General features: G+C 36.5%; 1 protein-coding gene across 3 annotated transcripts in view; it reads right to left on the reverse strand.

Moving 5' to 3' along the window:
• Positions 1-16,728, reverse strand: part of CWC27 (CWC27 spliceosome associated cyclophilin) — a 242,323-nt gene that overhangs the window by 201,433 nt on the left and 24,162 nt on the right. For all 3 annotated transcript variants that reach the window (XR_009690553.1, XM_061129697.1, XM_061129696.1), the window contains exons 5-7: positions 15,692-15,790; positions 14,958-15,061; positions 12,647-12,716 (exon numbers count right to left, since the gene is read on the reverse strand). Coding sequence is in view for 2 of the 3 variants with exons in the window: in XM_061129697.1 (XP_060985680.1) it covers positions 12,647-12,716; positions 14,958-15,061; positions 15,692-15,790 (273 nt within the window). In the remaining variant the exon portion in view is untranslated. The remainder of the gene's footprint in view (positions 1-12,646; positions 12,717-14,957; positions 15,062-15,691; positions 15,791-16,728) is intronic.

Raw genomic sequence — 16,728 nt, forward strand, 5'->3', positions numbered from 1 at the left:
ATGGTTTCTTGTTTATCTCCTAAAACTTAAACCAGCTTAAAAGAAAAAAAGAAACTTGTCTTAACATTAACTTTAAGAAAGACTTCACAATAGAAGGAAACTGATTAATATGAATAATCATTAACATTTCAAATTTAAATGAATATCTTCAATTAAACTAGTATAGAAATATATGATCAAAAGCAATTTTTTAGATGTCCATTCCCACTATAGTAGACTGAATCCTGCAGTCTACTATACAATCCTGCAGGCCAAGAAAATAAATAGGAGATAGGCTCTAAGAGGGTAAAAATGAATTCAAATATTTCTTTCATGCCTATTCTTTCTGAGACCTATTTTAAGGTTCTTATTTATACCATCAACAATAATTTCAGAGAAAGAAGAAACACCAAATATACTTTAAAATAATTTTTGAAGAAGTTGCATAAAGGCAGCTGGTTCATTGACCTGTTTAGGGGCTGGAAAAAATACTAAATATATTTAGTGAGCACAACAGAAGAAGCTCCAAGGTAAATTCAAAACTATAAGCAAACCTGAAAATGAACAACAAAGGGGATTTTGGAAAGTTATATTATTATCTGCTACTTCTTATCAAGAACACAGAGGCAGTGAAACAGTGGGAACTAAATACAAGTAGAAAGAAAGCAAGAGGCACAGTGGTCAAGAAGCTGGAAGGTCTGAGTGTCAATTTCTAACTATCTCAGTGTGATGGTTAATTTTGTGCTATGTACCAGTTGTCTATTCAAACACCAGTCTAGATGGTGTTACAAAACTAAGTATTTTTCTAACATGTGATTAAACACTTAAATCAGTAGACTAAGTAAAACAGATTATCCACCAAAATGTAGGTAGGCCTCATCTAATCAGCTGAAGGCCTTACGAGTAAAGACTTTCCCAAGAAGAAGCAATTTGGCCTCAACACAGATTTTGAACTTAGGGCTGTCACAGTAACTCCTCCTTGAGTTTCCAGCTTGCTGGCCTACTCTACTGATTTTAGACTTGCCAGCCCCCATAAACACATGAGCCAATTCCTAAAATTCAATCCATCTATCAGTCCCCATCTCTTCTCTATCTATATATAGAAACTATGTGTGTGTGTGTGTGTATATATATATACATATACATATACATATATATATATATATATTTCTATGATGAACCCTATTACATTCTTGTGACCTTTAGTACAGAACCAGAAAACTTAACAGTTAGGAGGAAAAATCTTAAGCCATTTAATCTAGTCTCCCACACAATTCAGGAATCTCCTTGACATCACTGACTAGTCAACCAGTATCTCCACACTGGAAAGGAGCTTAATAACTCCACACACACATATGTGAAAAATCACCCCCTTTTAAAGGAGTTCTGTAATTGAACAACTCTTTCTCTAATTGGAGAAAAAGAAAATCTATGTTTAATTTTCAACCATCCAACTAATCCTATTTCTACCTTCTAAAACTAAAAATGAACCATAAATAAGTGCTGTCAACAGGAATACTCCACACAGTTTCATTTAGATACAAATAGGTTGGTAGGCAGCTAACAGCCCCTAAAGATGTCCACTTCCTGATACTCAAAACCTGTGGGTATGTTTCTTGACTTGGCAAAAGGAACTCTGTAGGTAAATTAAGAATTTTGAGAAGAGGTGATTATCCTAGATTATCAGGGTGGGTCCAAGGTAATCACAAGAGTCTTTGTAAGAAAGATGGAAGCAGGAAAGTCAGGGGCAGAATGATGAAAGATAAAAAAGTCTTGACCTGCTGGCTTTGAAGATGAAGAAGACATAAACCAAAGAATACACGCAGTCTCCAGCAACTGGAAAAATAAGGGAATGGATTCTCTTCAGCTGCCAAAAGGCAGGCAGCCCTGCCAGTACCTCATTATCTAGGCCAGTGAAGCCTGTTCAGGATTTCTGGCCTCTAGAACTATAAGATACTAAATTTATTTTGCTTTGAATCAGTAAGTTTACGGTAATTTGCTACAGCAGAAATACGAAGTGATTACAAATACATCAACATTTTTAAAAAGTGAAATATAAACAATTAGGAAGATAAGTAAATTAAAGTTTAATACAATTTAATGGGGAAAAAAACATTTTATAAAATAGACTGGGGAACTCCCTGCTGATCTAATGGTTAGGACTCCACATTTCAACTGCTGAGAGCAGGGGCTCAATCCCTGGTCAGGGAACTAAGATCCCACAAGCCATGTGATAAAAAAAACTATTTAACATTTCCAACAGCCTCTGTACAAAACTCTCCAGGCCATGCCTAACCCACCTGGAAACTATAATCTCATAGGATAAATGAGAATAAGACAAAAACATTATCACTTTATCCTCAAAAGTAATATATTTATCAATATACGTTTTTCCAAGTAGGAAAAATGCTTTTTTATAAATTTGGGTTTGAAATTAAAATGTTAACATATCTTGCAGTAAGAAAAATACTGTGTATCAATATGAATGTGGCACAGTTTAGTAACTACTTTCAAATTTAGCTATTAAGATATTTTTTTACTAGACCTACCGTTTAACTTGCCTGGAGAAAACTACTCATCTGATCGTAAGTTTTTATTAGAAAAACATTTTATGACATTCTTGTTTAAGTTATACACAAAAATTCAGGAGTAAACTTTAAACCAACATGGACATTTGAATGAAACTATTATTTAATAAAGAAATATAAAGGAGAGTATCTTCCAGATAAAAACCATTCAAATATTTGAAGCCTAGGCTCACATTTTCAGTTAGATTTTATTTCGCCAATGTATATCCAGTTCCTCAAGCATTCCCCAAGGAGCGTGTTTTTGGCATCATGCCCATCCTCCTCATGACCCTCCCTTCCTCTGGATACATCTAGTTTGTCAGTATCCTTCTTAAAGGTGTTCAGAACTGAACAAAATGCTGCAAATGCGATCCCCCAAAATGCAAAGAATGTTAAATTCCTTATTCCAGAGACCTTACTCTTAATAATTCAATAAGGCTTACAGGCTATCAAGTCATACCTATTTAGCTGATTTCATTAAACTAAAGCACAGAATATACATGTACTCCTATTACATTTCAACTTACTAGTTCAAATAATTAGGCACAGGTTGACAACAAAGCACTCTTTGGGCAGAAGTATTCAATCAGCTCTAAATCCATCTGACTGTACTATCTCCTAGATCACATTTCCTCATGTTGTCCACAAGCATATCATGAGAAACTCTGACAATGTGCTTTCCTGAACTCAAGATACGTTGTTATGGCATCCTCCTATCATACAATCCTATCAAAAAGGAAATGAAGTCAGTCTGGCAAGTCACTTAACCAGAGTCTCAGTTTCTTCATCTATAAAGAAAGGAAGTTGGACTAGATCCCTTTGAGCTATAAAATTCTATTATTCTAAAAGAGATTTTATCAGGTAGTAGAAAGATACTGAAATAAATAATGAAAGAAAGCTAACCCTTGGGAGGGAGGCACCTTCTCATGAATATCAAGTGGGGTGAAGCAGTGTCTGTAATCCCACACTGATAATCCATAAACCAGAGGGGACTCTATCTTATTTCTCCTTTCACATAAAGTAAAGCCTCAATTCAGACTTCACCAATTATTAACTTGTGATGTTGGGTTCTGGGATAAAGATTAACACTGTGGAGTCACTGAAAGGAAGAAACTTGATAAGCAAATGAAGAATGAAGCAATTATTTTCAAGCCCTCTAGAAATACTTAATTTCATGCAACCACTGAAACTGCAAATTGCTCTTAGTCATTATAAAAGACACTGACTTGACTTTGGCTCTAGTTATCGACATTTAAAAATAGTAAGGCTAAATTTTTAAAAATATATCATTTGGTCACAGTTTTCCAAAATTCAGGCTAGCCTTCCCTTTCCTGACCCAAGTTTCATTGTACCCAAAAGGCAAAATGTATTTGAAGGGTGAAGAATAGTACAAAAGCAAAATAAACAAAATATATTTCTATTTCTGTTCTCCCTAGAATTTATCTCATGCTCTCTACAGAAATTTCCTTTTCTTTAAGCCAGTAAATGTCAACAATTTTTGGTGTTGTTGCTCTCTTTTCTCAAGCTAAACTTACCCATGATTCCGTAATATGAATAGACAAAACAGCTAAATTCTGTATGCCAAAAGATTCTGCTCGTTGTTTCAAGACCCACTCACATATGGAGAAGGAGTCGTTGGTGGGTCACGATGTACAGGTGTACACCCATGCTCTCCCAGGCTGCTCAAGCTACTATCAAGGACCCTGCAGGAGTGCTTAGGAAGGGCCCTGGGTCAACTGTGCTGCGCTCATGACCTCCTACCTCAGGAAGCTGGACTGCTGGTGAAGTTTCTCAGCAACCCTCTAGACTACCTGAGTGCAGGGCAGCAGCTTCTGCCTGATGATCATGATCATATTAGTGACTGGTGTTCTTTGGCTTTTTGAGAATAAAAGACAACTTCTAGAGTACATTGTTTAAGACATTTGATTTTCAAAACCACTTTTCAATTGCATGACCTATCAAAGTAAGGATTATCTGTATCCTTATTTCACAGCTCTAAATGGTATCTATAATTTCCATGCTACAAAGAGAAAAATGGAGGCTCAGAGAGACTTCAGTTATCCATAGTCGCAGACGACCTGTAAAAATGAAGTGCCAATATGAGTTTGTATGATCCCAAATCTATGCTATTTCTACTGCAACACACGGCCACTCAAAGATGACACAAAGTTTACTGTGAAGGAGCTCAGAGCCTAGGACCCTACAAAACTAATAAGGCAGAAATAAAAGGGTGTAATGTTTGAATAGTATACAAGAATACAGTCATACATTTCTTACATAATAAAGCAAAAAGAATGTGTTTAAAAGGAAAATGCAAGAATCATAAAGTAGAAATTAGATCAGAAAAAGAAAAGATTAAGAAAAACTGGGAAAGACATTTAGAAAATACAGTATTCTACATGTTGAAGATAAATATGGCTTTGACATTGAGAAGTGGAATAAGCTACTACATGCAGAGGAAAAAAAACATGAACAAAGACACATAAAGGAGAATACAAGGCATATATATATATAGAACAGCAAATAGTTCAGATCTGCTAACACAGTGTTTCCTACATTTTCCAGGTAAGATTTTTAGTGAATTCCTTAAAAATACAGATTCCCAGGTTTCTCCCCAGAGATTTTGAATCAGTACGTCTGAGATGGATATAGGAATTTAATTTAAGTACTGTAAGTGACTTTTTATTAGTGCTGAAGTTTAAGAAGCATTACCCTAAAGGACAGAGTTGGTAAAGAGGAGTCATGAAAGCAGAATCTTGAAATAATAGGCTAAGGAACTTGGTCTTATTTTTATAGTCAACAAAGAACAGCTATGGCATCTTTATCAGGCTTCAGGAAGACTATTCTGATAGCAATGAGTGGAAGGGGAAAAAACAGAAAGGAGATGGGAGATCAGTCTGCAGACTAGAGCAGTGGCACAGCCTAGAGATAAAGAAGGCTGGAATAGAGGAGTAGTAAAATAAATTAAAAATAGATTTGAGATACGCCACAGATGAAAAATTGGTGGACCTAATGCAACTAACTGGTTGTGCAAGGGAAAAAAAATAAGAAAAACATCAGAATTAAATCTAAAATTCTTCTTTAGGGGACACTGATACCAAGGAATTAGAAAAAGAATTCACAGAACAGGGAGAAGTTTGGGAAGAAAAGATAATGAATGAAGCCTTGGCTAGGGCTTGGGTAACTAGTGAGAAATTCTAATACAGAGATGTCTAGTAGGCAGCTGGAGAAAAATAAGTCAGCCTAGAGATACAGATTTGAGAGTCAGAAACGAACAGTTGATAACTTTATCACAGAGCACCCTCAATTAAAAAGTCAGACGAGAGAAACGTGATGGCACAATACTAGTTATACTACTTATTTGATAATGGACTGTGGGCTGCAATGTTCTTGGCAAGAAGGAAAGATTTTAACTGGTCTTTCTACTGTTTAAAGTGTTTTACACATTTAAAAGAAAACTTAAAAAGCAAGCTACAAATATCCACAGTGGATTCTTTCACATTTCAACCTTTAGCAAACACAAATTGCTTTTGGAGTGGCCAGTTCACTACATTCAGTAGAAGTTAAAACATGTAATTTTTTTTTTTTAACTTTGTGCAAAAAGTAAGCAGCAGGAGGAAGATATGCTTTCAACATTTAAGACATGTTGTTACCAACAGAAAAAATTCAAACTAATTTCCAAGTCAATCTCAGTAATTGTGCACAAATCTTATTTTAGACCAGAAGTTTAATTCAACAAAAAGACTGACAGAAAAATTCCTTTTGACTGCCTGCTCTTGCTCTACATGACTGCTAAACTAGTACCACCTAGGACCCTGCGGAAGTTAGGGAAGAGCAGTGGGCTGACTGCACCGAGCCAGCTGTTCCCAACCCCAGGATGCTGTGCTATCAGTGACATTTTTGCCAGCCATTTAGAAGGAAGCAGCTTTTGCAGTATTCAAACTCACACTGGATACTTTAATAGCGACAGAAATCTCAAGTCAAAATTCTGATTCCATGACTCTTAATTAGACAAGCAACTTAATATCTCAGTATTGATTTTGCCATTTGAAAACAGAAATAAAATCCATATGACATTATTGTTATAAAGATTACATAAAATACATAGCACAGATAAGAAAAGAAATCATTACAATGAAGGATGATAAGTGCTTCGATGGCTCAGCTTTGGGAGGGAGGTAGAGGCAGTGAGAAGTTAATATGAAACTAAATGTTACAAAGGAAAAATAAAAATTAGCCAAATAAAGGAGAGCACACACTCCAAGCAAAAGAAAAAACAAGGTTGGGAGGATGCTGCAGAAGGCATGGATATACAATGAAACTTCACATCTTCAGAAAACATCAATGAAAGGGAATCCCGGCAATTCTCAGATCTAACATTCATGATTTTTTCCATTTACAAATATACCTACAGGATCACAACATATACTGAATCTTTCATTTTGATTACGGACAAATATGAATCATGGATAATATGACTAGTACACTGACATCTAAAGATGATTTCTGAGATAATGGGGTGACAGAGTCAGTCAGTTCAGTACTGTTCAGTCGCTCAGTTGTGTCCTACTCTTTGCAACCCCATAGACTGCAGCATGCCAGGCCTCCCTGTCTGTCACCAACTCCCGGGGTTTACTCAAACTCATGTTCATGTCCATAGCATCATGTCGGTGATGCTATCCAACCATCTTATCCTCTGTCATCCCCTTCTCCTCCCACCTTCAATCTTTCCCAGCATCAGGGTCTTTTCCAGTGAGTCAGTTCTTCAGATCAGGTGGCCAAAGTACTGGAGTTTCAGCTTCAACATCAGTCCTTCCAATCAACACTCAGGACTGATTTCCTTTAGGATGGACTGTTTGGATCTCCTTGCAATCCAAGGGACTCTCAAGAGTCTTCTCCAAAACCAAAGTTCAAAAGCATAAATTATTCGATGTTCAGCTTTCTTTATAGTCCAACTCTCACATCCATACATGACTACTGGAAAGACAATAGCCTTGACTAGACAGACCTGTGTTGGCAAAGTAATGTTTCTGCTTTTTAACATGCTGTCTAGGTTGGTCAAAATTTTTCTTCCAAGGAGCAAGCGTCTTTTAATTTCATGGCAACAGTCACCATCTGCAGGGATTTTGGAGCCCAGAAAAATAAAGTCTGACACTGTTTCCACTACTTTCCCATCTATTTGCCATGAAGTGATGGGACCAGATGCCATGATCTTAGTTTTCTGAATGTTGAGCTTCAAGCCAACTTTTTCACTCTCCTCTTGCATTGTCACCAAGAGCTCTTTAGTTCTTCTTCGCTTTCTGCCATAAGGGTGGTGTCATCTGAATATCCAAGGTTATTGATATTTCTCCCAGAAATCGTGATTCCAGCTTGTGCTTCCTCCAGCCCAGCACTCCTCTTTACTCTGCATAGAAGTTAATAAGCAGGGTGACAATATACAGCCTGGAGGTACTCCTTTCCCAATCTGGAACCAGTCTGTTGTTCCAAGTCCAGTTCTAACTGTTGCTTCCTGACCTGCATACAGATTTCTCAGGAAGCAGGTCAGGTGGTCTGGTATTCCCATCTCTTGAAGAATTTTCCACAATTTATTGTGATTCACACAGTCAAAGGCTTTGGCATAGTCAATAAAGCAGAAATAGATGTTTTTCTGGAACTCTCTTGCATTTTTGATGATCCAGCGGATGTTGGCAATTTGATCTCTGGTCCCTCTGCCTTTTCTAAACTGAGCTTGAATATCTGGAAGTTCATGGTTCATGTACTGTTGAAGCCTGGCTTGGAAAATTTTGAGCATTACTTTGCTAGCATGCAAGATGAGTGCAATTGTGCGGTAGTTTGAGCATTATCTGGCACTGCCTTTCTTTAGGACTGGAATGAAAACTGACCTTTTCCAGTTCTGTGGCCACTGCTGAGTTTTCCAAATTTGCTGGCATATTGAGTGCACCACTTTCACAGCATCATCCTTTAGGATTTTAAATAGCTCAACTGGAATTCCATCACCTCCACTAGTTTTGTTCGGAGTGATGCTTCCTAAGGCCCACTTGACTTCGCACCCCAGAATGTCTGGCTCTAGGTGAGTGATCATACCATCCTGGCTCATTAAGATCTTTTTCATATTGTTCTTCTGTGTATTCTTGCCACCTCTTTTTTTTTTTTTTTTTTTATTATTATTATTATTTTTTTCCAGTGGGTTTTGTCATACATTGATATGAATCAGCCATGGATTTACATGTATATCCAATCCCGATCCCCCCTCCCACCTCCCTCTCCACCCGATTCCTCCGGGTCTTCCCAGTGCACCAGGCCGGAGCACTTGTCTCGTGCATCCCTCCTGGGCTGGTGATCTGTTTCACCATAGATAGTATACATGCTGTTCTTTTGAAATATCCCACCCTCACATTCTCCCACAAAGTTCAAAAGTCTGTTCTGTATTTCTGTGTCTCTTTTTCTGTTTTGCATATAGGGTTATCGTTATCACCTTTCTAAATTCCATATACATGTGTCAGTATGCTATAATGTTCTTTATCTTTCTGGCTTACTTCACTCTGTATAATGGGCTCCAGCTTCATCCATCTCATTAGGACTGGTTCAAATGAATTCTTTTTAATGGCTGAGTAATATTCCATGGTGTATATGTACCACAGCTTCCTTATCCATTCATCTGCTGATGGGCATCTAGGTTGCTTCCATGTCCTGGCTATTATAAACAGTGCTGCGATGAACATTGGGGTGCACGTGTCTCTTTCAGATCTGGTTTCCTCAGTGTGTATGCCCAGAAGTGGGATTGCTGGGTCATATGGCAGTTCTATTTCCAGTTTTTTAAGGAATCTCCACACTGTTTTCCATAGCGGCTGTACTAGTTTGCATTCCCACCAACAGTGTAAGAGGGTTCCCTTTTCTCCACACCCTCTCCAGCATTTATTGCTTGTAGACTTTTGGATAGCAGCCATCCTGGCTGGCGTGTAATGGTACCTCATTGTGGTTTTGATTTGCATTTCTCTAATAATGAGTGATGTTGAGCATCTTTTCATGTGTTTGTTAGCCATCTGTATGTCTTCTTTGGAGAAGTGTCTGTTTAGTTCTTTGGCCCTTGCCACCTCTTCTTAATATCTTCTGCTTCTGTTAGGTCCATACAAATTCTGTCCTTTATTGTGCCCATCTTTGCATGAAATGTTCTCTTGGTATCTCTGATTTTCTTGAAGAGATGTCTAGTCTTTCTTTCACACTCTAATGTTTTCTTCTATTTCTCTGCATTGATCACGAGGAAGGCTTTCTAAACTCTCCTTGCTCTTCTTTGGAACTCTGCATTCAAATGGGTATATCTTTCCTTTTCTCCTTTGCCTTTCGCTTCTTTCTTTTCACAGCTATTTATAAGGCCTTCTCAGACAACTATTTTGCCTTATTGCATTTCTTTTTCTTGGGGATGGTCTTGATCCCTGCCTCCTGTACAATGTCACAAACCTCCATCCATAGTTCTTCAGGCACTCTGTCTATCAGATCTAATCCCTTGAATCTATTTCTCACTTTCACTGTATAATTGTAAGGGATTTTATTTAGGTCATACCTGAATGGTCTAGTGGTTTTCCCTACTTTCTTCAATTTAAGTCTGAATTTGGCAATAAGGAGTTCATGACCTGAGCCATAGTCAGCTCTTGGTCTTGTTTTTGCTGACTATACTGTATAGAGTTTCTCCATCTTTGGCTGCAAAGAATAAACTCAGTCTGATTTCGGTATTGACCATCTGCTGATGTCCATGTGTAGTCTTCTCTTGTGTTATTGGAAGAGGGTCTTTGCTATGACCAGTGCATTCTCTTGGCAAAACTCTATTAGCCTTTGCCCTACTTCATTCTGTACTCCAAGGCCAAATTTGCCTGTTACTCCAGGTATTTCTTGACTTCCTACTTTTGCATTCCAGTCCCTTATAATGAAAAGGAAATCTTTTTTGGGTGTTAGTTCTAGAAGGTCTTGTAGGTCTTCACAGAACTGTTCAACTTCAGCTTCTTCAGCATTACTGATCAGGGCATAGACTTGGATTACTGTTATGTTAAATGGTTTGCCTTGGGAACAAAAGGAGATCATTGTATCATTTTTAAGACTGCATCCAACTATATTTCGGACGCTTTATTTGACTATGATGGCTACTCCGTTTCTTCTAAGGGATTCTTTCCCACAGTAGTAGATATAATGGTCATCTGAGTTAAATCCACCCATTCGAGTCCAACTTAGTTCGCTGATTCCTAAAATGTCGATGTTCACTCTTTCCATCTCCTGTCTGACAACTTTCAATTTGCCTTGATTCATGGATGTAACATTCCAGGTTCCTATGCAATATTGCTCTTTACAGCATAGGACTTTTCTTCCATCACCAGTAACATCCACAACTGGGTCTTGTTGTTGCTTTGGCCTCATCTCTTCATTCCTTCTGGAGTTACTTCTCCACTCTTCGCCAGTAGCATATTGGGCACCTACCAACCTGGGGAGTTCATCTTTCAGTGTCCTATCTTTTTGCCTTTTCATACTGTTCATGGGGTTCTCAAGGAAAGAATACTGAAGTGGTTTGCCTTTCCCTTTTCCTGTGGAGCACATTTTGTCAGAACTCTCCACCATGACCCGTCCGTCTTGGGTGGCCCTACATAGCATGGCTCATAGTTTCACTGAGTTAGACAAGGTTGTGGTCCATGTGATCAGATTGGTTAGTGTTCTGTGATTGTTGTTTTCAGTCTGTCTGCCCTCTGATAGAGAAGGATAAGAGGGTACAGAAGCTTCCTGACGGAAGACGTGACAGAGTAGTTGGTGATATTGATAAGAAATAGGAAAAGGAAGTTATCATGTGAAAATGAATTTAGTTTTGATATCTAAAAATAGTGATGTTTCCTAAAGGCAACACAGAATGAGGGATAAGAGCCCAGGGGAAATATTCAGCTTTGTCTCCTACAGTTCAGAATGTTATTAACATTATACAGGTGGTAACTGAATCTATGGTATCAAGTAGATAAATCAAAGATACTGAAGACAGTAAAAGAAAAAAAAATTATGACTAAATTCCTACTTAGACATGTCCATTTTAATTCAGTGTTAATGCAAGAGGTGTAAGTAAAGTGCTCACTGTATGCCCAACAATAGCTTACCAAACCAGGCTCAGTGATGAGGGAAGCATGTAGATAAAGAAGTAAAGACAAGGGTAAAAATAAGGTGCTTTTAAGTTGATGCTATTGTCAGTGTCAGTAAGAAACAGGTGACTGTGTCAAGTGAGAAAGGCGGTACTTGGTTATGGAGTTTTAATTACATACTACAAAAAAGACTGACTCTTATCCTTTAGGTCTCAGTGTTCACTAACTGTCCTGAATGGACGAGATGAAAATCTAGGAGAGTAAAAATCCTTGAAGATGATTTTCTTGGAGCATATTTGTCAGAATCACTGCTTTAAACAATGGTACAGCACTGTAGGTGTTTCAGCAGTGAGTACCATGATGAAAGGGATATTGAGGAAAACCATATAAAGGCCTATGGGAAGCATTGGTGGGGTAAAGGCCAGGAAGCAATGTATAACCCTGAGACGTGCATTTTATAGAGAAAAATGTAGGTTCAGCTCCCAGCTCTAGCAACTTACTAGGTATGTGACTTTGAGCAAATTACAACCGATTAGTACTTAATTTACTCACAGGTAAAATGGAAATAATAATACCTACCTTACAGGGCTGTGATGAGAATTAATGAAAAGAATAAATATATATAAATTATATTAAAATGAATATAAGAGCTTTGGTCTGTCACTGTTTATTACAGTAATATTAGTAACAAACCATCTAGTAATCCAATTAAACCAACAGCAATTAAAATCTGAATCACGAAATTAAGTCATTCTTTAACCCCAGTTTGTAACTGATTTTAAAAATGCCAGATTAAAAAACATATTTCAAATCATTCCAGAAGTTGCAAGCATTACTGACCACACAAATCATTTTATGAATCAGTTCAATGAACATTTAAAATTTGCTGTAAAACACGCTGTCCTATATATAGCTGTAGATACAAAAATGAGTGAGAATATAGACCCTAATCTCTTTTACAATTCTGAACAAAGGGCAAATTAAGAGTTTTACCTGACTAACTCGATTCACTTCCTCCTCTTCTTCCTCAGCTTCCTCTCCAAATGAAAGTAAACTAAAATTTCTATTCAAAAAGAAAGACGGGAAAAAGAATGAAATAAAATTAGAAAGAAAAAGTTAAAAGTTATAAATATCCTATTTTCAAAGCAATAGAACACAATTTACTAGAGGAAACACATTCTCTCAATAGACAATAATTACTTAGTATCCAGGGGAAATATAATAAGAATATATATTTTCAGCATAACATTAAATGTTTGGTTCCAGATGTTTTATATATTGTTGATGTTCAGTTGCAAAGTCATGTGCTAACCCCTGGACTGCAGCATACCGGGCTTCCCTGTCCTTCACTAACTTCTGGAGTTTGCCCAAATTCATGTCTATTGAGTTGGTGATGCTACATAACCATCTCATCCTCTGCTGCCCCCTTCTCCTCTTGCTTCAATCTTTCCCATAGTTCACATATTAAACTAAACTAATGACCAAAAATCTATCCTGGAAACTACCATTAAATGCACTAACTCAAGCACGACAGAAATAATTAAAGCTCTTTGTGGGTTTCCCAGGTGGCACACACAGTCAAGAACCTGCATGCCAGTGCAGCAGACATCAGAACCTCAGGTTCTATCCCCAGGTCTGAAGACCCCCGGGGGAGGGCACAGAGACACATTCCAGTATTTTTGCCTGGACAGTCTCCATGGACAGAGGAGCCTGGGGGACTAGAGTCCATAGTGTCGCAAAGAGTCGGATAGGATGGAGCCACTCAGCACAGCGCAGCGTAATATCAAAACTAGTTAGCAAAACAAGGGTTGCTGGGAACTAATAAACACACGGCTCTGAGAGTACTATAAATGGGAAGCAACTTATCTAGTGTCTGCCAAAATAATTTCAGTACTTTAAAATTAGTAAGTTACACAAAATTATGGGCGGGGGGGAGCAACAAACTTAGCTAAGCAAACAGTCCATGGGAATAAAAAACTAACTTTGTCTTTTTTGACCCTTCAGATTAATACATCACAAGGAAGATAAATAGTAAGTTATTAAAACTCCTCTGAAATACTGGAAAAACAAAAGATCTGGCAATAAAAGAGGAATTTTCATTTCAAAACTTACTTAGATATAATCAGTAACTATCACATCACCCTAACATATTTGCTATGAATTAAAAGCAAAAACAAAATATCCAACTTTTGGTTTTGCTGTCGAGATAAATCAGTGATGAAATATTATATCTGAATATAGTGACACTGACTTTTCCCCCGGATATAAATTAGTCAAAATAAATTAATACAAAATAAAAAGAAATCAAATAAATATATAGTTGTGTAAGAAGTTATTTTGCCACAAGATATCAACTGCCTATTAAAGAGTCTGGTTCATATTTGACAGTTTATAACCGCAACTTAACTTACATTATAGGATATCAAAGAAAGGAAATGAATATGTATTGAAAACCTACACTATTGGGTGTTTTCAAATTCCCCTTCTCATTTAATCTTTGTAATAAGCAGATCCTGTACTATAAATCTCCATTTTATAAGATGGGGAAACTGAAGCTCAAAGATCAATAGACTTTGCTTCCTATAACTGCAGTAGGCAGGATTTTATACTTAAAGTTGTCTGAATTTAACACTTATATAAGTACAACAAAATCCCTAATATGGATGCTACAGTTTAGTAAAAGAGAAAGTTGAAATCTAACTCTCTGATACCTATTTTAATAAAACAAACAAAATTAATAATGTAAAGACTATTACTCACAAAAATACTGAAGATATTTGTTATTAGAAAACTATCCTCAGGAATTAACCCAGAATACAGAAAGAACTTTATGTGTAAATATATTTATAATAAGGTTATTTTAATAGCATCAAAAAAAGGAGTGAGACAGTTAAATAATATTAACCATGTAGTCATTATATCCTTCATACTTTACTTTCTAACTTCTTTATCCTGAGCATGTATTATTGGAAAAACAAGTAAACAAACAAACAAAAGTTTCAACAACGAATTTTATAAATAATTCTTGTGGTGGTCATAAATATTTACCTATTTATTAACAGATCACATCAGACATCTCAGACAATACTATTTTAGCTTAAGGTTTTAAGTTATACACTGTATTTGAATATAAGAAATGTACATCTAGAAAAAGAAACACACACAGATAATTTAAGCGTATATCCCAGTCCAAACCAGCCTCCCCCTAATTACTAAACAATTATGACAGAAGGAAACAAAGTGAAATAAATAAATCAGTGTTTGTTTTCCAAGTTGAGGAAAAAAATCTTTCTACTCTGATTACTTTGTGCCTTTGGGTTTCAATTTCTTCACTTCCTCCTCTGGTTTTTCTTTTTTTGGCTTTTTTATTTCTCTTGGAATGATGTCATCAAAAGGATTAAATAAAACCTATGAAAAGACATATTTTGAAAATATTACTCAATTTTGTTTTAATTTCACAAAAAGTTAAAACCGATATTTAATTATGGTGCCATTAGTGTCTATAATTTCTCCTCACAGAACCAGTAGAACGATAGATACACTTCCACTTACATGGCCTCATTGGATTCTCCCAGTAATCCAATGTGTTATTAAGGAAAACATGTTTTATACTTATTTTACAAAAGGGAAAGACATTCAAGAAAACAATATATTAGAGAGACAAACTCGGGTATTTTTTTTTTTAAACTCAGGTATTCTGACTCCAAATCAAATGTTATCAGGCTCTTGTTTTCTCAATGAAGGATCACTCTTAAATTACCTAAGACAACACTTCACTGGGCTAAATAAACCTAATTCATCCAGCTTTGCATTACGTAGTTTTTCATTCATTGGATTATCAGCTTAAGTTTCATCCTCAAATCCAAAATCTTCCATTAAAAAAATTCTTAATCAGAAATTATAACTAAATTACAGAGCTAAAATCCAAGTTGAAAAGTTAATTTAGTATAAAGCCTTCATCTGATAACTGAACACAAATATTCAATTTCTTTTAAGTGATAATTAAAGTAATATATCTCATAATAATCATGCTCATACCTCACAACTTCTTATTTTATGTGGATTTCGTGGTCTTTCTTCATCATCAATGTCTACTTCTGTCAGGCGGAGCATGTTATATACTGTATCCCCTGTAACCTATCAAATAAAAAAGGAAATTTAATTGAAAATTATAAAATTCATTCTTTGAAATCAGGGAGGACTTTTTGAAAATATTTTAAAAATAATTAAAAAGGCATTTCATATTGTTATATAAGATTATACACATTAAACAGTGCAAATAAAGCAACATAATCCTAAGGGGAAAAGGTTTGATGAACTTTAATTCCTCAATAAGATTTTTGGGAAATTTCCAATATATACCTAATGTCAGTTTTTATTAAAAAGTAACTTCCTTCTGAATGACTGTTTTGTTCAAACATTATAAACAAATTTAGACTTTAGAAGAGGGCAGAACAAGCAAATAATAAAAACAATGTGGTAAGTGCTTTGAAGACATTATCATGTTTAATCCACAAAACATCCTAAAAGTAGGTACTATCATTATCTTTCTTTTTTAGATAAGAAAACTGAGGCTGAAAGAAGTTGTAGATCTGACAGTGACCGCCATTCTGACTTCTAACTACTATGCTATACTTTGCCTCTACTGTGTGAGTTATATAATATCTGTTGTAAATAATGGTGGAGGACAACCTAAATATCATTTTATTAAATACTTTTTGTTTTTTTAAATAACAGGAAGGAAAATCCATGAATGTCAGACAACCTGTCTTGGAGTGGCTCAAAAGTATTAAGCACCAATACTGCATTGCATGTTTTTGCTTGACTTCTTTCATTCAGGAGAAGGCACTGGAAACCTACTCCAGTACTCTTGCCTGGAAAATCCCATGGATGGAGGAGCCTGGTAGGCTGCAGTCCATGGGGTGGCAAAGAGTCGGACACGACTGAGCAACTGAGCAACTTCACTTTCACTTTTCACTTTCATGCATGGAGAAGGAAATGGCAACCCACTCCAGTGTTCTTGCCTGGAGAATTCCAGGGACGGAGGAGCCTGGCGCGCTGCCATCTATGGGGTC

This window comes from Dama dama, chromosome 25, assembly GCF_033118175.1.
Source record: "Dama dama isolate Ldn47 chromosome 25, ASM3311817v1, whole genome shotgun sequence".
In the NCBI taxonomy this organism is placed as follows: Eukaryota; Metazoa; Chordata; class Mammalia; order Artiodactyla; family Cervidae; genus Dama; species Dama dama.